The sequence below is a fragment of the Xenopus laevis genome, chromosome 2S, assembly GCF_017654675.1.
Source record: "Xenopus laevis strain J_2021 chromosome 2S, Xenopus_laevis_v10.1, whole genome shotgun sequence".
Classification (NCBI taxonomy): domain Eukaryota; kingdom Metazoa; phylum Chordata; class Amphibia; order Anura; family Pipidae; genus Xenopus; species Xenopus laevis.
In genome coordinates this window covers 36,086,691-36,109,655 of record NC_054374.1, presented here as the reverse complement: position 1 = coordinate 36,109,655, position 22,965 = coordinate 36,086,691, and the positions used below count along the sequence as shown (strand labels likewise).

General features: G+C 40.5%; 1 protein-coding gene across 1 annotated transcript; it reads right to left on the bottom strand.

The window, feature by feature from the left end:
- Positions 1–252: 252 nt before the first annotated feature.
- Positions 253–21,057, bottom strand: tlcd2.S (TLC domain containing 2 S homeolog). Its single transcript, XM_018249089.2, has 4 exons — positions 20,471–21,057; positions 18,491–18,573; positions 14,768–14,850; positions 253–2,689 (listed from the first exon to the last, which is right to left on the bottom strand). Exons 1-4 carry the CDS (start codon positions 20,638–20,640, stop codon positions 2,312–2,314), a joined length of 714 nt encoding a protein of 237 aa, XP_018104578.1. The 5' UTR covers positions 20,641–21,057; the 3' UTR covers positions 253–2,311.
- Between the last annotated feature and the right edge of the window lie 1,908 nt (positions 21,058–22,965).

Here is a 22,965-nt window from a genome sequence, read left to right as displayed (position 1 = left end):
TATATTACACTGTTTGCCCAGGGCAGGCCAACCAGAGACCATTCTTGGCCATGAAAACAGCCTGGGTAACACCTGCACCCTGAAAGGCATCAATACGAGTGAGTATAACAAAAAAACGAAATTCTTGCTATTCCCAATAATTCCTGCTGCACCTAAAGAAGGTGCCAGGGACTAGACAAGAACCAAGAATAACTAATAAAGAGTCAAGAACTAAAATGATCTGCTTTAAAGGAGAGCAAATGCTTAGATATGTGATGTTTATAACAGTACATTATAGCATTTAATAGACCAGAACTCACTGTGCATATGCAGAATAGAATTTTCTTAAAGGGGACCGGTCACCTAAAAAAATTATTCCAAATCCTATTTTATCACATTAGTCAAGCCAAATGAACTTTAATTACACTGTATAAATTATTTGAATCTTGTTGCCTTCAGTCTGGGACTTCATTATTATAGCAAACAGGCAGGAGCCATTTTGTGAACCTGATGTCCATCCCCATGCACTGGCTACAAAATTAAATGGTGAAGAAAACAGGGGAATGTGGGGAGTGCAGTTACATCTAGGAAGTGCTAAATGGAAAGTGAAAGTAATTGCCTCCCCCACCTCTATGCCTTAGGCATAGAGGAGGGGCAGACTATATTTGATTGACAGCTGAGATTATAAATGACTTTAAAACATCTATGAATGCTTTAATGAAAAAAAAGAATTTGGATTTCATATTTAATTTGAAAATGACTTATTATACAGTTTTAATGTCTGGGTGACAGGTCCACTTTAAAGTGGCTTTATATGGAGTGGTCCATATAAAACTCCAGACAACTGGCCTTAAAGCTAAACTGACAGAATATTTAACGCTTGGCAGAATTATCTGTCTAAACAGCCCCAATATTGGCCATACATTCCCAGATAATCAGACAGGATGGACATAAATACACATCATGAACTGATGGAGTGTAAGGCGTATTGGTTCCCATAAACTGTACGATATTCATGCACAGGCACAATCAATTAAGTTTTACCAAAGTGTGCAAGCTTAGATCACTGAACAAATGCGGAGCAACTGTAATTCTGCACCAATGGATAATAATAAAGAAATTATAAGAAATGTTATGCGCAAAACAACCAGTTGCTGCATATCTACATGTATGCATAGAGCCGTCATATGGCCCTTGAGACTAAAGGTCTGATAGTTGATCTTCTATGTAATCTACCCCCTTTTCTGGGGTACCATGTCTAACATTTTTCAGTGAAACAAAACAGATATTTTCTTCTAAGATCATAGATATATTAGAATTTCACATAAAAAGTCCCCTCATATTGGTTCACATAGGTATGACATACTCTTATCTGTTTAGAGATAGTAAGAGACGAATTTGAGAAAACATCAGTATAAACGAGAGCCTTCCTAGGTAGAAAGTAGGCCTGCTTTGTACCAAAGTGGCTTTAGCCTTTGCAGCAAACCTACTCTTATTTATTCTGGCCAATGAGGCCCAGCCTCATTAAGTTATTGTAAAGAGCCAGTTCTGGCGATATTGTGAGTGGTTAAGTGGTTGATGTTGGATATTCTGCTAAAGGGAAATGGGTGGCTTATTTCTCAGTTATTGATTAAATTGGAATTTTGTTGAATAACAACAAATGCAGGCACATGTTCTCACAATAGCAGATCTTAAGTGCTTTAATGAATCTAGAGATTCGGATGGGAGTTACTTGTTTGGGAGAAATCTGCAACTGGATGTTGGTCAATATGGCAGAAAGCGACAGAGCCACTGCCAATGCTCTGCAATGGAATTCTGTAAAAGTTGGTTCTTGATTCTAAGTCTTTGGATGGTTCTCCTCAAAGGAAATGCATTGGGTAGACAGTTCACCATGAAAGCCCTCAAAATGTTACCATGTAAACTCTGAGCCACCGCCAATGCTCAGCAATGGAATTCTGTATAAATAGGTTCTTGATTCCAAGCCTTCAGATGGTTCTCCTCAAAGTAAATGCATTGGGTAGAAGGTTCACCATGAAAGCCTACAAAAGGTTACTATGTAAACTCTGAGCCACTGCCAATGCTCAGCAATGGAATTCTGTATAAATAGGTTCTTGATTTTAAGCCTTCAGATGGTTCTCCTCAAAGGAAATGCATTGGGTAGAAGGTTCACCACAAATGCCTTCAAAAAAGTTACCATGTAAACTTTGCAATGGGATTTCTTTGTTATTAGGTTTTTGATTTTAATCCTGAGGAAGCCTCTGCATGAAAACCACAAATGGTTCTTGGTAAAAAAAAAAACAAAAAAAAAAACACAAGCCAACGGTCTGGCTTTTCATTTTTCTTTCTCAGGCTGGGGATCCCGGGCAGACTTAAGAAAGTCACTATGCAGAAGACGATAGAAAAGTATGATGTTCATCACAGTCATGATAGCCATTCCCACGCTGCCGATGGTGTAGATTAAAAGCGGTATATTGTCTCTATTTAGCACCAGCCATCTGGTCATCCAGGCCAAAGTGCTGATTCTGAAGATAACATAAGTGCCCAAGTTCAGCAGGCTGTTAAGTCGGTAGAAGGTGGTTTTCAACAAGTTGGCCATGAGCAGGATTTGCCGTAGATGGAGGAAGATGGAGTTGATTTCTACCAGCAATGCAACCACTGAAAAACCCACATAGCGATGGAGGACCACTGAGATACCAAAGCATGTTATAACCTATAAAAAAAAGAAAACAAAAACAATTTATATGACAGTATGAAGTGCTAAAGTTCAATTATTTTTCAGGTTTACTTCTGCATAAGTGCCAAAGAACGTTTTTACTGGTGTAACAGCAGCATTAATAGTAGCTTGCACATTCGTAGAGTAAAGAACGAGTGAAAGAACAGAGATCGTTATTTTATTATATTTACTTGCAGGGGCTGTTCACCGTTAAATTAACTTTTAATATGATGTATAGAGTGATATTCAATCTGACAATCTGCATTTGCTTTTCGGTTTTTTGTCATTTAGCTTTTCTTTCAACAGATCAAGGTTTGCTATTTCAACAATCTGCTGTCCAAGTTACCCTAGCAACCATGCATTGATTTGTATAAGAGACTGGAATATGAATAGACAAGAGGGCCTGAATAGAAGGAGGAGTAATAAAAAATTGCAAGAGCAATACATTTGTAACCTTACAGAGAATTTGTTTAAGATTAGTCAGTGACCTCCATTTAAAAGCTGGAAAGAGTCAAAAGAAAAAGGTAAAACATTTAAAAACAATAAAAGAAAAAACTAAGACCAAATTAAATGTTCCTTAGAACAGGCCAACCGGATGCATGCATGCATGGATATTCTATTGTTGGGGAAACAAGAAAAGGCTTATTCAGCGCGTGGTGGCGGGGCAATATGTTACATACCACAGTGACTTAAATTGCTATGTTTTTCCCCAGGTTGGTGCTTCTCTATTGACGCCAACATTAACCCCAGCTCATTCCCTCCCACCCCTCTGGTCTAGGTGGACTCATTCAGATACCTTGGCATTGTGATACATAAGAATTTAGATGCCTTCATACCCTCTAATCTTGATCTGATCCTTTCCATTATGAAAGACAAACTGAAAGTGTGGGCTAATCTACACATTTCCATCTGGGGCAGGATCAACCTCTTAAAGATGATATTTCTCCCCAAGTTCCTCTATATCTTCCACTATTCCCCGGTCCCCATCCCTTCTTTAAGTCTATTGATATGGCCCAAACAGCTTTCCTTTGGGCAAACAAGCCCCCTAGGTTTTCTAGAGCCAAACTGCGGGTCCTGGTCGGTGAAGGGGGATTGGGCCTCCCACATTGGTACTTTTACTCACTGGCAGCCCAGATCTACTATATCCACTGGTGGCTTAGCCCAGACCCATATAACCCAAACTTCGCACTACAGGCCACTCTAGCAAGTTCAACAGAGTCACTCTCATATATCCCATTTCGCAATCCTCCCGACTTACACACAACCCACCCAGTTATAATAACCCCATACAAAGCTTGGGTGGCAGCACTTAAAAGTGTGCAACCTTGCACCACCTCTTCTATCACCACATCTACCCCTAGAGACATCCTAGAGTTGGAGGATGATGACTGAGAAGCAACTTATGGGGCCTATGACTACCTAGTCTCAACCAGAGACAGACTGATCCAATTCAAAATTCTACATAGACTCCATGTAACCCCAACTAGGCTGTCTGTATGAACAAACTCGATTTACCACAGTGTCCCAAGTGTAGGGCCTACCTAATCCAACAACCCCTAAGGTATGCCTCCTTGGTGTAACAGATGAGGTTACCCCAAGGGCGGCCATGAGAATACTTTTCTGTACATTATTATTTTATGCCAGGAAGTGTATCCTCCTGAATTGGATGTCCCCCCCCCCAACCCCCCACACTCAATGGTTGGCTGAACTTGCTAAAAGCAACACTCCCCCTAATACAACTCACTTATACTGCAAGAGGTTGTCCCCAGAAATATGACTTGGTATGGCAAGACTGGCTGGAAGCCACAGAGGAGCCTTAATGTCAGAGATGACAAGCTAGCAGCAGCGTAACTGTACGCACTCATTGTTCAAGCTATCTAAAGGTAATGGATATAGGATCATAACTGACCCTAAATGTTAGGAATGTACGGGATTCAAAAATGTTAAATGCATATGCTGTACCATGAGGACTACAATAATGACGGAACCATGGACGTCTTATTGTTTGAATAGGTTATAAAATGCAAAATAAAAACCTTAAAAAAAAAATGGATACAGCTAAAAATGCCATATTTTGCATACTGAATTTATTGCACCAGTCTAAAGTTTCAGGATCCCAGGATTGCAAACTTTTTCACAGGGGGGTCACCATCTTGGAAAGGGTCTCTACACTCACATGCTCAGTGGGCTCTGAGCAGCTGTTGAGAAGCTAATCTTTGGGGTTGTTGCAAATTATCAAGCAGTAAATGAGGTTGTCTGTAATATAAGCTGATGCTACAGGGCTGATTATTAAATTCTGATGCTAGTTGCACTGGTTTATGTCCCGCCATTTAGTAATTATCTGCATCAATAAAATAAGCTGTAACTCCCCTGTTAGTCCTAGCAAGAATAGTTCTGGAGACTAGATATTTGGAAGAGTGAGTTTCTCCTATGTATCGAAGAACCTTATTCCAGAATCCTAAAAATGTGTGAAACAAGAAACCTACGCTGTTCCTACATTTAGGGCACTGGTCCGACAAATTGCTATATATTTTGGCTAAACAATATGGAGTTAAGTATGCCCTGTTTAGAAATTGTATTTGTACATATCTGTCTCTCATCGAGATAGTTAACTCTGGGAATCTCTCTTTGCCATTTGGTCCTGGTTTTCTTAAAGGGGTTGTTCACCTTTGAGATAACTTTTAGTATGATGTACAGATTGATATTTTGAAACAATTTGCAATTGGTTTTCATTTTTTATTATTTGTGGTTTTTGCGTTATTTAGATTTTTATTCAGCAGCTCTTCAATTTGCATTTTAAATCTGGTGGCTAGGGTCCAAATTACCCTAGCAACCATGCATTGATTTGAATAAGAGACTGGAATATGAATAGGCCTGAATATAAAGACGAATAATAAAAATTAGAAATAATAATAAATTTGTATCCTTACAAAGTATTTGTTTTTTTAGACAGGGTTATCGGCACCCATTTGACAGCTGCAAAGAGTCAGAAGAAATAGGAAAATAACTATAAAAAAATAAATAATGAAAACCAATTGAAAAGTTTCCTAGAAATGGTCATTCTAGAACACACTAAAAGTTACCTTAAAGGTGAACCACCCCTTTAAGAGGAGAAGGGCCTGATGTGAAGAGGATAATCTATAGCCAGGACAGAGGTCAGGTCATGTCTGTACAGGTAGACATCTAAATATGTTTCGTTTAAGGTAATGGGCCTAGTGGGGAAACTGCACACCAAAGGCATGCCGCAGCTGCAAGTCCCGAAATAGCATGTCCAGTAGGGGGTGAAATAGAGCCTTATGGCGTCATAGCTTTTACACTCACCACCCTCGACTATGTCTCCTAAAGTTTTAATTCTCTACTGGGCCCACATGGAAGTATCCGGTAGAGAGTGAAAATGGGGGAGATGAATGTTGCCCCATAGTGGGGTCCGAGAGGACCAGGCAAAAACCTAGAGATTTCATTCACTGTGGGGGTGCCTTAACACTTGGCACCAAAAGATCAGCTATTTTTAAAGGAGAAGGAAAGCTACGGAGGCATTTTATTGGATTAGCTGCAATAGTGCAAGCTTTAAAACTATATTTATTCTGTAGAAAGTTTTAGCATACCTGAGTAAAAAGCTCTAGTCTAGAAGCTCTGTTTGTTTAGGATAGCAGCTGCAGTATTAGCTTGGTGTGACATTACTTCCTGCCTGAGTCTCTCCCTGCTCACTTATAGCTCTGGGCTCAGATTACAGCAGAGAAGGCAGGGGGGAAGAGGAGCAAACGGAGCATGCTCACGCCCGGGGCAAGGAGGTTTAAATTGCAGGCAGGAAGTCTGATACAGAAGCCAATGTGTACGCAATAGAAGGAAAGAAATGCAGTGTTTCTTTTGACAGAGGAATCAGAGCAGCACTACCTATATTTAGGTAGACCTTTAATCTTTCCTTCTCATTTAACAAGCTGTACAGATGAGTAGGCAGAAAGCGGTGTAGGAGGCAACCACGTTTCCTTCTGAGTACAGGTTATTGACCCACTTCTAACAATTAGGCATCACTTGCATGAGCTATGCCAGTGATCTTTAGCGTGTGGCAGTTTCAATATAATTTTTAGTTATGTTTCTCAAAGGCTGAAGATCATAGAGCTAAGGGACCAACACTATATAATAATGTTCCAAACTCCAAATGGCTTTTGAATTATGCATGCAGCAGGTTTGTGAAACCATCACAACATTTTCCATTGTGGTTCTCTCTGAAAGGATCATAGTTCAGTTCTCTATACTTATTATAATCCTTTATTTATATGGCGCTGCTATACTACCCTGGGCTTTACAGCAACTGTTCATTATTCACATTTACAGTATATCCGCCATAGTGTACCTTACAATCAGATGGAGCGATGCAATACAACGTGTAAATTTTGCCTGCATCTAGCAACCCATAGCAACCACAAATATTTTTAAACAAATCCCAGTAAATGCTACCTGCTGATTATTGCTATGGGTTACTAGGCAAGAATCAAACTTGTTTATATAAACTATAGTAGTAGTTTCTGAAGCAAACACACCAGTTTTACCAGTGCAGGGCAACAGTACATGATATTGTCATTACTTTGACAACACTTTCATTTTTTGGTGTTACTGTTCCTTTAAACATAATAGATTAAAGGGGACCCGTCACCCAAAAAAATTATTAAAAATCCTATTTTATCACATCAGTCAAGCAAAATTAACTTAAATTACACTGTATAAATTATTTGAATCTTGTTTCCTTCAGTCTGGGAATTCAAAATGATAGCAAACAGGCAGCAGCCATTTTGTGCACACTGTTATTAAGGCAAGCCTTGCATCATCTCAGAATCTTCTTTGTGCACCAGAATGGGGGATCTAATGTCCATTCCCATGCACTGGCTACACAATTAAACGGTAAAGAGAACGGGGGAATGTGAGGAGAGCAGTGACATCTAGGAAGTGCTGAATGGAAAGTGAAAGTAATTGTCTGCCCCGCCTCTATGCCCATGGCATAGAGGAGGGGCAGACAATATTTGATTGACAGCTGAGATTTTTAAATGACTTTACAACAGCTATGAATGCTTTAAAAAAAAATAGAAATTGGATTTCATGTTTAATTTGAAAAGGACTTTTATTATACAGATTTTTGTGTCTGGGTGACAGGTCCACTTTACGGTGCACCTTTTAAGCACACCTGTCTATTTTTTATTGTATTAGGGGTACTGTCATTGCTATGAACTTGCATCCAAACCTGCCAAATTGCTGGCTCATTCTCGAATTGGCCCATGTGTTGTTTCCTGACTATAACAAAGTTAGATTGCACCAATAAATTACTCCGAAAAAAAAATAATAAATACTGTGGGTTATTAAACACTCAATTAAACTTGCTGGATTTTCAGGTCCACTTTAAAGGCGCACTAAACCGACGCATGTGCAGTTGGAGCATTTCCCCGTTTGCTACAACTGCGCATGCGCCAAAAGTGACGTAAATTACCGAAGAAGACCCAAAGGCTAAAAATGGCCCCCGTGAGCTCCGCTGCGCCCACTCTGCAACAAGGGGTAATTACCAGCTTAGGGGTATTTACTTGTATTAACTCCTGTGCGGGGGGAGCAGGGAGGGAGGACTATGGAGGGTAGGGGGTTTTTATTAGAAAGGGGGTTTTGTTCTCCTTTAAAAAGCACCAGTTACAAAATTATTGTTTTCCACACTCTGGATAGGGGAAACATTTCTTTTTTTTTTAAAGAAATAGGACCCTGATGTGTCGTCTCCACCAGGAGTTCACGCCGGAGCATACGCATGTGCTCAATGAGCAAGTGTTACAAGTTGCTCAATATGGGTGTTGTCCTATTCCTTGAATGGCTGCTGAAAATAGGGGGGTATACTGCCCATTTTACTCTGCTAGTTCAACAACATCCCTTCCAGATCCTGCCAAGGAACAAATGCTTTTAAGCGCCATGTAGGTCAGGGTGATCGTTCTGAATGAGTGAAGATTTCAGAAAGACTGCACATTGAAACCATGTTCCACTGAGCAGGAAATTATTATGTGGTGGGCATCCACATCAGCTGCCTCTTGACAAGTTCTACCCTGCCAATTATTGGCTGTCTAGTGCCAGAGTAACAATTTCAGAACACAAGAGGCAGATCTATCTGTTCAGCACTTTTCCACATACTGTATTTTCCTAATAATACGGATAAGGATTTATTGATTTATTTATTTTTTTAAATAAAAGAGCTGCCAATACTATGACCAACAATTGGTTCTCCTGCGATGAAAATGCATGGCCTCAGAAGAAAAATTACTTTAAGAAATTAAAATGAGAACACACCCTTCCTTAAGCATATGATGGTGAAATTATAGGGAAAAGAAGGGTCATTTTAGAAAAGCTCTATTTCTCTGTAAGATGAAAGGAGTGGTGATTAGGCCAAGTACTTGCATAAACTTTTAATTAAAGGGCTTTTGGGTGATCTTTACACCTGAAACGCCGTCTCTCTCATGCAACTACCTCCGATCAAAGCCAAGCAGCTCTTGCTATACAGAATATCTGGCATAGGAAAATACCAGTGCTTCAGTGTGCACAGCAGTCAATGTCAAATAAGGTATAAAATCTCTTATCTGGGAACCCCAGGTCCCAGATAAGACTAAATGTCTGAATTAGTCAAGAGAAACATATTTCTACTTATTATAAAGATTACTCCGTTAGTCCCTTGCACATGGCTGCCTACAGGGGCTGTTCCTGGAACCCCACAAGCAAAAATGTGTTTTATATTCATGGGCTTGTTGCAAATACACATAGCTTATGATTTTCTGATTTGTGCTAATTTCCCTAGATTTTGTGGGGCTCTGGAGAAAAGTAACTGCATGCATAGAAAAAACATTTTTTTTGCATCCTACAAATGTACTGGGGTTCTTGAAAGGGGTGTGTGTATAGCAATTATTATTAAGGAAATAGATTGTGCCAGAGCTGTCCAGCGATAAGATAAACTGAAATGGGGGTCCCCAATTATTTGTGTTCACAAACACTTAGTCATAGGCCTCTGATTAAGTGTTTGTGAACACGAAACGCGTAAGGCTGAGGACACACTTTTTCTACTCTTTTTTGAACAGCCTGGTGGAAGATTGCCTTTATTCTGAGTGCCTGCTCCATTAATATCTCCAGAGCTGTCCAGTGCCTATTTATTATGCTGTGTAAAATTAATATCAATGAAAGAAATGGTGTATAAAGCGGTGTAAATGGAAGAAGCCAAGCGGCAAATACGTTTCGGTGGAAGTCGTATTTTAAGTATTTTCCCACAACGTTGTCAAGAGGCTGCTTACAGTTATGTTACATTTGTACACGGGGTAAGTGGTTGCTGAAAATGAATATAAAGCTTGATTAGTAAACTGGGAAATTTGAATGCCATTTATTTACACATTTTTGGCTGCTACATGTCTGATCACTTGCCACTGTCACCACAAACCTGCAATTATCACACAAACTCACCCATTACCATATTTCTTCTCACTAATAAAATGGGGGAGCACAGTTTTCTGACTGTGATATGTGGTGTGTGGATAGAGAATGGGCTGGGGTTAAATTCTCCTTTACAAAGTCTAAGAAACACTAAAGGCTTGATTCAGTACATTTGAATGGTGTCACCATGTAACAGCCAAGACTTGCCACAGCATTTGCCATGAATCAGGAAGGTTTGACAATCACTGTTCTCTAGCCCTTATTGCACACAACTTTCTACAATTGCATGATAGCTATGCATGTGTGCCATTAGTATGATCTGTGTTTATAGTTCCCCTTTAGCATTTAGTTATAAGGTAATGCCACCACTGGTTGAAAGACAACTGTGTCTGTGCCCCACACCACTGCACGCAGCAGTTTCTTTCAACTCTCTAAAAAAATGGCTTAGTGTGTGTATATGGTTGAGAACTAACTGTAAGCTCCACTGTGTAATGTTGGCAATGGGTAAAATGGTGGCACTATATAATGGATAATGATAATCACACTTGTGGGTAGGAAGTTAAAGGCCAAGTTAGCAGAATTCACACCCACCATTTGAACTTGAAACACTGCTGATTTAATTCCCAGCCTTCTGTCAGGCAGCTCAATGCTGCGGCCACAGTAAGAAAGCACAGAGATTCCTCTAGCCTTGTGCTGCTTATAAATCAAAAGTAACAGGAACAACAGACTCTTTTAAGGGGTTGTTCAACTTTGTATTAACTTTTAGATAAGAAAATGTAAGTCAATTGTAAGCAATCACAGAAATCTGACAATTCTCTCATAGAAAAGTGTTTTCTTTTAGGTTTCCTTTCAGGGTCTGGCCACACGGGCAGATTAGCCGTTAGGTGACAACTCTCCTCTTCTTCTCCCTGATCTGCCTTCCCCCAGTTTCCTCGTGAGGTAATTACAGTCGACTTCGGAAAACAAAGCGTTCCGTGTGCCTGCCCCCGGGTGATTTAAATTTTACCTGGCGGATGGCAGATCAGGGAAATTAGTCGCCGCGAAGAAGAGATTTGTCACCTGGCGACTAATCTCACCGAATCTTCCCGTGTGGCCAGACCCTAAAGGGATTGTTCACCTTCCAACACTTTTTGCAGTTCAGTTGGTTACAAATAGTTCACTAGATATAAAGACTGTTCCCAGTTACTATTTTCTATGTGTGCCCGTTTAAGTGTAAGTCTAATTTTTCACCTTCTAAAGCAGCTCTGGGAGGGGGGTCACCGACCCTGTAAACTGTTTTAAATTGATACGCTTAGTGGATACATTTCCTATCCCCGTCTCTGCTGAGTAGAATCCCTAGGTTTCATCAAAGGCAGCTGTTAGAATTGATACAAGAGTTGCTAATATTCCACAAATGCGGCTGAGAAATGTATCAACTAAATGTTGCAAAACCCTTTAGATTCTGCACCTGAATTACTGAGCTGCGAGACTGAAACACCAGATACGGACATTCAACTTTAAACTTAGATTCTGGAAAAACAGTAAAAAATGGAAAGCAGTTGAAAAAAGGTCTTGATTTCTGGGGAACAATCTGAAAACAACTCAAGTGTTTGGAAGGTAAACAACCCCTTTAATACAGACAATATATTTTGTAACAAACATCTTATGTGGTTTTCTTGCTGATTACACTTGGGTATTTCCATGTTAAATAGAGCAATGAGTTGGTAAAGACCAAAACCATTATTCATTATTTGAGTAACCAGTGGCTTATGTTACTATTGAGACAATGTAACCAATAGCATCATCCCCTGTTCATAGAATAAATAAAAAGTACAGAGCAAAACAGGCCCTCCTAGCAAAAATAGACTATTCTTAAAAAAATAGTTATGTCTTGATATGGTATTTTCCACACACACACACTGGAAAAAGCAGATGCCACAAGTACTTTGCTTCCACTATGTCATTTCAGTTCTATTATGCCAGTAATTGGAAAGATGGTACAGCACACTGCGAACAATATTTCTCCAGCACTACTACCTTACAGCAGGTCAGAGAGTAAAGGAAGAATGCTAAAGGGGAAGTTAACCTTGAAATAAAGTTTTAGTATAGATTATTCCTATTTGTGCCTCTTTCTGGTCTGCAGCTTCAAAGTGCTTTCTAGTTGTTGGGGATCAGAAACCAAAAAACACTGTGCAGTTACTTCTAATTGTATTTCTTATATTTCTGTTCAGGCCATCTACTAGTCATCTTAATTTCTGACATACGTACTGCATGTTGGCTAGAGTTACAAAGTCCTAGCAACCAGCTGATTATTAGAATTCCAAGCCTGAACTGTAAATAAATGAAAAACTTAAAAACCAACTGTATATAAACCCCCTCTTTAACTGCCTCCTTAAAGCTCACACTCATTCAGAACTAGGCAAAAGTAACTTAGTTTAATATTTAAATATGTTCTCAGTGATCTGTGTGCTTCATTGGTAAATAAACTGAATTATAACACATGTATGCCCTGCTTCCTGCCAGGCACTCATCCTGCTACTGAAAGTAGAGCAGGAAAATATCCTCAAACGACTGAAAGATCTAACAAGGTTTTGGAATATTTAGCATTTTCATCCCAATGCAGATAAACTGCTTTTGAAGTATACACAAATTTCTTTATTTATAGAATACAAAGGAGAGCACACCTATAGAAACCAAATGCCTGGGTGCTGGCCACGAATTGTAAACAATTTGACAAAGAATACCGCACTCACAGGTCTTGGCTACAAAACAAAAAAGTGTTTATAATATTGAAAATCAAACATATTGGTCACATATAGTAACCTTCCTCCGGGGTTTTCCTCGAGTGCTTAATGCCGCTTTAAAGGGATAAAAATTAATTTTTAGTATGGTGTAGAGAGTGGCATTCTAAGTCAATTTGCAATTGTTTTTAATTTTTTATTACCTGCGTTTTTTTAGTAGACATGGGGGGTATTTACTTAAACAACTTTTTATCACTATAATTAGAGGAAAAAAAAATTAGACCAAACTCCCAAACCCAAATTCCCTTGATTTAAAAATAAAACGTTATGAGAAAAAGTGAATTTGAATTGCCTGACAATTCAAATTGCAGCTGTATTAAATGGACGCTCTGAAAACTTGACTTTAATGAATTGCGCCGCGTGGCTACAATTCAATTTGGGGTATTTACTATCTGCAGTACACAACATTATGGATAAAATGCATGTGGCTTCAGGTTAAGAGCCTTCCTACAATAAAAACAAAATTCTAATATCCTTTACCATCTTCGTTATAGGGTACAAAAGACCATACAATACAGGGGTGGTAGCAATAGTGAAAAAAAAAGAGGATTTTCTCAAGCCTTCTGAGAAATTTAATTGGACCCTGTGCACTCTACAGATCAGGTCATTATCTACAGGACCCATAAATGAACTGACAGGTCCAGGAAATTACTGTTAAGTCAATGAAGGGGTTTTGTGACTGTATTGCTGCCTGTTTGAAGACAAATTGCATACGCAAACACACACTTGTGATCTCCCTGTCATGTTGCCATTAGACAAAGTAGTCACTGACAACAATAAACATACACAGTCTGTAAACCTGTGCTAAACACTAGCTTGTATAGGTTATCGCTATAACAAATCAGTTGTTCTGATCCCTTGTAAGCAACAATAAACACGCCTGTGAGTTGTTATGTATTGCTCCCTTCAATGTTGTTCATGCCATAAAATGAACAAGACAAGATTTCACAACAGGCGATTACGCAGTAAAGCATATGTATTTTTGGTGTGCAAATGTGCAATTTTTGACCGGGTGTCTATATTAACAATAGTCCTGCATGACATATTTGAGTATGGTGCTTAGTTCTGAAACAGGTCTGAAAAAATACACATGATATTTAACTGTATGCCAGCAGGGGCGATCCAGAGCCCTCTGCCCCTCCCCCGGAAATTCGCTCTTAAAGTACCAGGAGCAGCATTTTTGCTGCCCCTGGTACCTAGTGGGGTGCTGCCGTCTGAGGCGATAGCCTCAACTTGCCTCATTGGCGAAGCACCCCTGTATGCCAGATAAAATCAGTATTACACCCTATATGCAACTGCTCAACAAGCAAATAAAACCAGCACATCTAAGCTGATTTCTAATATTTTGGGGATATAACGCAATTCTAATAAGTTATGAGCCCTTTTAATCAACGGCCTATTGATGACAAAGTCATCAGCTACAGAGGTGAAGCCCCATGCTATTTCCAAGTTGACCAATGAATCTTTACTGGGGTTCAATTCTCAGCTCTGATACTATCACATCAAAGTTTGGTCTTGAATTGGTCAGACAAAGGTCCTTAGCAAAGCCCAATTCTCCAACAGTCTGGTTTAATCAAATGTACTGAATGCTTCTCCTTTGGCCAATTTTAATAAGGAGGCTGTACATGGGAACAATACAGTAGCCCTGCCCATTAATACTAACTAGATATGTCACTGATCACTACGGAAGTCATTACAAAAATTATAGTTCAGATCATCCACTTCTACGAGTGCATCTGGGCAATCTGTCATGAAATCCCATATACACGGAATTGTTTAGTTTGTACACATTTCTATTGGTGGGTCATTGCCTCGCAGAATCTGTTGCTTATGCATAGTGCCAAGATAGATTTCTTACCACAGCGTGATGGAAAAGCAGCTCCCATGATTGATGTAGCTTCTGATTCTGCAGCATGTCCAAAAAGTCATGAATAAAATAACCTGGAAGACAAATACATGAATAAATAACCAAAATTGTCTAGGATTGGAGCCAGGGATGCACCAAGTCCATAATTTTTGAATTCAGCATAATACCAAACCCTCCACAAAAGTTTCAGCTGAATAGCAAACTGAATCCAAACCCTAATTTGCAAATGCACATCTTAAAGGGTGGTTTACCTTCACATTAACTTTTAATATACGATAGAGTGGCCAATTCTAAGCAACTTCTTAATTGGCCTTCATTATTTACAGTACAGTATTTGCCTTCTTCTTTCAACTCTTTCCAGCTTTCAAACGGGGGTCATTGACCTAATCAAATATTCTGTAAAGCTACAAATGTATTGTTATTGCGACTTTATTTACTAATCTTTCTATTCGTGCTCTCTCCTATTCCAGTCTCTTATTCCACTCAATACATGGTTGCTAGGATAACTTGGACACTAGCAACCAGACTGCCAAAATTGCAAACTAGAGTTGCTGGAAAAAAAAAAAGCAAAATACTGCAAAAGCCACAAATAAAAAATGAAAACCAATTGCAAATTGTCTCAGAATATCACTCTCTACATCATTAAAAAAAATTAAAGTAAAGGTGAACAACTCCTTTAAGGTTCTGCCAATTCTTGATTCAGTGGTACTCAAGCACCCAATCCACATCTAAGAACTGCAAAGGGTGAGGTTCTTTCTAGAGCTTTGTGGATCAAAAAAAATGTAACCCACGACCCTAACCCAGTCACTCCCAAAACGCATCTGACCCACCCATCTCTGGTATCCAAAAGGGGAAGGGACAGGCAGGTGTGCGTCTATAAATGAAGGCTACCAACAAAAATAAATGAAGGCTACCAAAAAAAATGTGCAACCCACAAAATTTATTTTGATGTCTACACGTGCATCTGAACAATCTTTTGTGAAATCCCATGAAGACAAAATTTTTATACACTGTTTCTGTGGGACAGACACCCACAAACAAAAATAACGCTGCTCTTAAGTGTATAAAGAAAAACAATTCTGTGTACATGAGAGATTGTTCGGATGCATGTGCGTACATGATAACTTGTATTGGAAAGAAACTCTCCCTTTGTAGATGTGGATTGTGTGCTCTGCACACACAGTCTATAACACAAATTATATCTAAATTGATATCTACATCAATCTATATCTATACTATTCACTATACTAGGACGTTATGAGATTATATGTAATACTTATACACTAACAAAGTACAAATGAGCAACAGCAGATACCCACAAGCTGCAAACAGCAAAATAGGTCTTGCTTCATCTATATAGGTGATTATAGCTTCACTGTAACCATGGAAAATGAGAAACGCTTGAAATCCTATAGTTACAGCACAGATGCCTGCTTGCCTCATCCTACTAGAACAATGTTGTGCTATAAAAGAAATCTAGAAACAAATATTCAGGTTTAGGATCTTACAAAAGCCTAGATGTGACACATGCAGAAATGTAGGAAAAAGCTGTTTTTAAAAGAAAGAAGTTGTACAGTCAGCTAGTATGCCTATACTAAAGGTGTTCTTGTTGCTGCATTACAGTCTCCATCAGAAAACACTGTAAGGGGCATTCCTTAATAGAGAGACCTCTCAGGGGCAGGCTAATTAAAAATAAGGGATGAGCAATTTTCCAGAATTCCAGAGACTGGAGCATGGTAGGAGAGGATCCAATTGGAAAGATAAAGAGTCATAAGAAAGCAAATAATTCAAAAACGATAAGAATGAAAAAAAAAATGAAGACCAACTAAAAAGCTGCTCACAATAAGATAATGTATAACATACTAAAAGGTAATTCAAAACTTAACCTTTCAATGTGTATTTATTGCGAGTTTTGAAAAGAACAGATTATATATATATATATATATATATATATAATCTGTTCTTTTCAAAAGAACAATATTTGCTCTGAAAACAGAAGTCTTGTGATTCAGCATAGGACTTCTGGACGTGCAGTAGGGAGATGTCACAGATAACAGGCAGAGTATTGTGGTATAAAAGAAGTATCAGGAAAGAATAGAAAATGTACAAAAAATTTTTTGTGCAACGGTGATGTGGACATTCCTGAGCTTGCCATGTCAATAACAACTGCATACAATTCAAATGTCCAAGTAACTATGTTTAGAACACTGAAACAGTGGAGAAGGAGAAGTAAACCCTACAATTAAAGAATGCTAAAAATGCCAAATTTTATATACTGAACTTATTGCACCAGTCTGAAGTCTCAGCTTGTCAATAGCAGCAATGATCCAGGACTTCAAACTTGTCACAGGGGGTCACCATCTTGGAAAGTTTCTGTGACACTCACATGCTCAGTGGGCTCTGAGCAGCTGTTGAGAAGCTAAGCTTAGGGGTCATCACAAATTATCAATCAGAACATTAGGTTTGTCTGTAATATAAGCTGATGCTACAGGGCTGATTATTAAATTCAGATGCTAATTGCACTGGTTTCTGTGCTGCCATGTCGTAATTATCTGTATTAATTACTAATCAGCATTATCTATTTGTACTGTGTATTTTGAGTGGGTTCCTAAGCTCAGTAAGTGACAGCAGCACAGAGCATGTGCAGTGAATCAGCAGAAAAGAAAATGGGGAGCTACTGGGGCATCTTTGGAGACACAGATCTTTACTGCTTAAGGGCTGTGGTTGCCTTGGGCTGGTACGGAAGCCCAAAAAACATAATGCACGACATTTCTTTAGTTCAGATTTAGTTCTCCTTTAAATGGGTATGTTTAAACAAATGGGACAGTGATACAAAAGGGCATCATTTTTTATGTTTAATACCTCTCAAGTTTTGAATTTCAGCAGCCATCTAGTTGCTATGGCTCATCTTACCCTAGCAACCAGGCAGTAGAAAATATGAGACAAGATGATGAACAGAAGAGGGGCCTGAACAAGAAGATAAGTAACAAAAAAAAAAAAAGAAAAATTATAACCTGGCAGCAATTGTGTATTTTATGCTGGTGTCTGTGACCACTGTAAATGAATCTGGAGCAGGAACTCAAACAAAGGCAATCTTCCATCAAACAGTTGAAATCAAGTAAAAAAAGATGGTGTCCTCTGCCTTACGCGTTTCGTGTTACAGACACTTAATCATAGGCTAAATGTGTAGAGCTCAAACACCGGGAATCATAGGTTAACACCCGGTGTTTGAGCTCTACACATTTAGCCTATGATTAAGTGTTTGTAACACGAAACGAGTAAGGCAGAGGACACAATAAATCTTTTTTACTTGATTTCAACTATTTGATGGAAGTTTGCCTTTATTCGAGTGCCTGCTCCAGATTCATCTACAGTTGTCCGCTCCCCATGCTGAGGGCTCAGGGCGGTGCACCTGAACACTAATTGAAAATGTCCCAATAATATCACATTCTATAGTATACAAAAGATTAACCTCAAGGCAAACTAGTCTTTTAAATGAAAATCCTCATTAGGGAGTTTTTAAATAAACACAATGGAGTTCTAATTGTCACAACGACAAACTGTGACACACAATGAAACTACTCGACATGATTATATGTACCAATTTATTAGTATTACCAGCTGTTTAACCTACGATCTTTGAAATAAATATGTTTAAATAAAAAAAAACAACTGAGAAATGAAGAAGAAAAGATCATTTTGTGAATGACTCACCTATAGACACAGCAACCAGGCTGTGTGAGAAAGGGGAGTGTGTGGAGATGAGATCCTCAGCCATCTCAGGGTGCAGGTAAAACCTGAAATCAAGAAACAAAGGTATTTAGAATGAATTCCACAGCACAATCATGACTAATGCCATGAGGAGCAGGGTGAGGCTTGCAATACAGAAATCAGGTCTAAGACATGACCTGGCCTAACCCGTGACCTGCCATAAGAGATTTCTGCTTGATTTGATTCTGTCTGAAAGTCAAGGGAGGTTTCACCACAGCAATGTCATGAGCACTTCCAGCAAACAAGCAGCAATCATGTGCCTATTCTTACCAGTACAATAGAATGTTCTATTACCGCACACCTCCTTCCACTTTTCTGCGTGGTGGTGCTGGTCCTCCGTTGACCTAGCCCGGTCTCCTTACTGCTTTGTAATTTCAAAAAACGGTCCGCACACACCAATATTGCAGTCGGGGATTGTGCCCCTTTTATTAATGCCACCAACAATCAACGTTTCGGGGGGAACACAGCCTCCCTTCTTCAGGAAGAAGGGAGGCTGTGTTCCCCCCGAAACGTTGATTGTTGGTGGCATTAATAAAAGGGGCACAATCCCCGACTGCAATATTGGTGTGTGCGGACCTATTCTTACCAGCACACAAGACTAGATGCAAGCAGGGATTATTCCTATGTGCTTGATTAAGTATCACGTATCGTGGGCAAGTGTCCTCAAAATATTACACACAACTAAACACACAGGAGTGATCCCCGCTTGCTTCTAGTCTTGTGTGCCAGTGTATTTGCAATAACAGACCTTTAAGCCATCTCACTCATAACATACATTACGTGGCACCTCTAAAGGGCAGTCAAACCTTTCCGCCAAAGCAATTTGTACACAAACAGTCATATAAATAAAACATATATACATAAGCAGGAGTGATATAATAACAAGAAATATGTCAAACTAGCCCAAGCACACAATGTGCCCCTCACCTAAATGTATCCCACCATCAGGGGGGCTTATCCCCCCAAAACAAGAGTTGTAGAGATGAAGCCACTTGGATTTGGGTGTTAAATGTGTCATGACTTGGGGTTAACTGAAGAAACTGTTACCTAAACTCATTTAATGCACTTAACATTTTCATTAGCATAGCAAAGCACCCTTGTTCACAAACGGCGGGATGGCACTTGGAGTGCTTAGTTTTCCGAAGGCGGCCGAAGTTGCCACATGAGGAAACTAAATGCCATCCCGACCAGCGTTTTATGTTCTAGCCAGTGGGAGGCAGTTCAGGGAGATTAGTTGCCCCCGAAGAAGAAACGATTTATCTCCGGGCGACTAAATCTCCCCGAATCTGAGCGTGTGTCTCTGCCCTAAGTGGGTTAAATGAGTTTAGATATTCTGTTAAAGCACACGAGCCAAAGTGGCTTCATCTTTATGTTCATTTGATGTTCTAACCCCACCCAAGCAGCAGTCACACAGCCCACTGAACTTCCATATGTGGTACATGTGTCAAGCAGATTTTTCAGCAGCCTGATGGATCATGCCACAAACACTAAAGCTGGCCATAGATGTTGAGATTTTTAAAAGATCAGATCCTCATCGTGAGACCACGATTTTCTCGGAACGATTGTACGATTGTATGAATTGAGTTGACCATCAATTGAAAATACCCTGAAAGGCCCTGCAAACATAGATAGATTGTACTGGGACCGACAAAGATTTTTTGACCTGGCCGATCAATTTCCTGGTCGTTCGGCAAGAAGAATCGTCGCCTCTATGGGGAGCTTAAGTAAACCATTAGGACACATTCAATTGTGTCCCCCACACAACTCTGAATAGGATCCCCATAACAGAGACTTGCTCCCCATATTACCCCAAGAGCCTCTGCCCCAATCGCAAGCCCCAGGGCTCACCCCAATCGCAAGCCCCAGAGATCACCCCAATCGCAAGCCCCAGAGCTCACCCCAATATCAAGCCCCAGAGCTCACCCCAATAGCGCCCAGCTGCCGGTAATGAGGCTGTGCACAAAGGAAGTCCAAATGTTCCTCCATTTCCAAGGATTGCGAAGCGCGGAGCTCGGAGGTGGCACCAGCCTTTGGAGTTCTCCATTCAAGAGCCGAAAGCAGGCGAAAGAGGCACCGACAGTTAGCAGCTCCATTATGGCTACGAACAGGACAAGGAAACCCCCAGGCACCTTTTTTTTGACAGGCTACTCCCGTGGTGGGAGAATCGGGGGATCGGGTGCGGTTCGATAGATAAGTAGAAGCACGCTCCAGCGACTAACAATGCGCCCCTTGCCGCCACCCTCTCCCTTTTCCAACCTTGTGTAACTTTCCCGAATGAACCACCAACAAACAACCCGGTCCGCGTTCTCTCATTGGACAGTCACAGCTCCCCCTCACACGCGCCCCGCCTATGCCCGTCTCCTTGGAAACCAGCGCCTGAGAAGCAGCGTCTGTATGAAGATGTTCGGCGCTCGTGTGACTGTCACATTGCTGTCAGTTCCTTCCACCCTTTATCTAAGGACCCCGCCCTCTTCAGATAGTCAGCCACGTGGGGGGTTGGCAAAATGGTCGCACGCCCCTCCCGCCACGCAGTTTTGTAATGTGCGGGCTTCCTTATCACGTGTTCAAATTACATAAGGCTGCTCGCGAGTGAATGGGAAGGCAGCGCGAGGGAACAATAAGATGTTGCTTCTCTCCTCCAGCCTGTTGATGAGCTGTCAGTCTTTTCTTGAGTTGAACATTCCTATAGATAGAAATTAGCGACAAAAACGGACTGTTGCACGTTTCTTACCACTTTTGTGGCTTGTTACTGACATTGCTGGAAGAGGTCCAAGCTGTTAAAAAAATGGAGGTAACTGAAAACATACTTCCCAACATTTTGCAAATAAATAGAGGGGCAACATTTTTTGACCACGCCCGTTTGCTCGTGAGGAAACTTCGGAAACCGAAGCGCTGCGAGTGCATTAGCGCAGTCGATTCTTCATTCAAGCAGGCGGAAGGCAGTTCGGGGAGATTGTCGCCACGCAGAAGAGGCGATTAGTCGCCAGGAGATAATCTCCCCGAATCAGCCCCATCCCTAAGGCTAGGGCCACATGGGAAGATTCAGGGAGATTGGTCGCCTGGCAACTAATCGCCGCGTCTTTGAGGCAACTAATCTCCCTGAATGGCTTGCTGGTATCTCGCACCCGCTAGCGCTAAAGTCCCCTGCGCCTATTCACACGCGGCAACACGTTTTTCAAAGTTGCTCGAAATTGCCTCATGAGGCAATTTAGAGCGACTTTGGAAAAACCACCTTGCACAAACGCTAGTTAAAGGAGAACTTGAACCCCTGTACCAAAAGCTCACCTAAACTTCCTGGCTTTGTCCCTCCTCCCACGATGTGCATTAGTAAATAAAAAACCTTTAAAAAATCTGACCCTTCAAATGCAGAAAAGTGCAGTGGAGCTCCCAATCACCACCTTCCGTTGTTTTGTATTGTCTTCTGGTCTCTTCCCCAGGACAAAGCCTGCGGGATCATGCACAGTTGGGCCAAGTCAGGAATCTGCTTCAGTTGCGCATGTGCAAATCGGCCTTGAGTATTTAATTTCGCAGTGTTAAGAGATGGTAAGGTTGCAAGCCGCGTCTTAAAAATGATAAATCCCTATAGAAACAAAATAAACAGAAGAATGCCATTAACTTTAACCAAACCTTCTGTGCGAGCACCCCCCCCCATATATTTTAAGTGTTTTGGGTGTACTGACAGGTTACACTTAGGGTTGCCACCTTTTCCGGAAAAAAATATCGGCCTTCTATTATATTTATCATTTTTCCCTATTAATAGCATTGGGATCAACCATCATTTTTAGAGCGCAGTGGAGCTCCCAGTCACCACCTTCTGTTGCTTTGTATTGTCTTCTGGTCTCTTCCCCAGGACAAAGCCTGCGGCAGCAAGCTCGGTTGGCCCGAGTCAGGAATCTGCTGGCATTATTGCCAGCCCCAAGTTTATGTGTGGGAGGGACACATATTTCCTTTATGTAAAGCTCCTCATAGATGCGACGATTATTCTTGCCTAACGACCGATTTTAGGGAAGCCCGACCAATCCTTCGAAATTATCGTGCGGTTAGTGGTATTCGAACGATCGTACATCTTATGATTTTTCGGCCGACATCTGTCGGGAAATTGATCGGCCAGGTCAAAAAATCTTTGTCGGTGCCAGTGCAATCTATCTATGTTTGCAGGGCCAAGCAGGCAGCTCCCCTTTGTTTTCCTGGCAAATTGGTCTTTTTAGTTGATGGTAAATTCGTACGATCGTACAATCGTTCTGAGAAGATCGTGGTCTCACGATGAGGATCTGATCTTTTAAAAATCTCAACATCTATGGCCAGTTTAAGATTCATTGATAGTGCACTGCATAGACTTTGATCCTACACAACCCATTCAGTTGTTTGTAGAACAGGTTTATCTGTCAGGCACAGGGAGATTAAGCTAAAACACAATA

Bases quoted from the DNA above. Each gene is read 5' to 3' on its own strand.
- tlcd2.S (XM_018249089.2), bottom strand. From the start codon at position 20,640: ATGGAGCTGCTAACTGTCGGTGCCTCTTTCGCCTGCTTTCGGCTCTTG. The intron at 18,574-20,470 runs GTGAGCTCTGGG...TCTTGATTTCAG, and splicing joins GGCAGCTGGGCGCTATTGGG to GTTTTACCTGCACCCTGAGA. The intron at 14,851-18,490 runs GTGAGTCATTCA...TTTGTCTTCCAG, and splicing joins CCTGGTTGCTGTGTCTATAG to GTTATTTTATTCATGACTTT.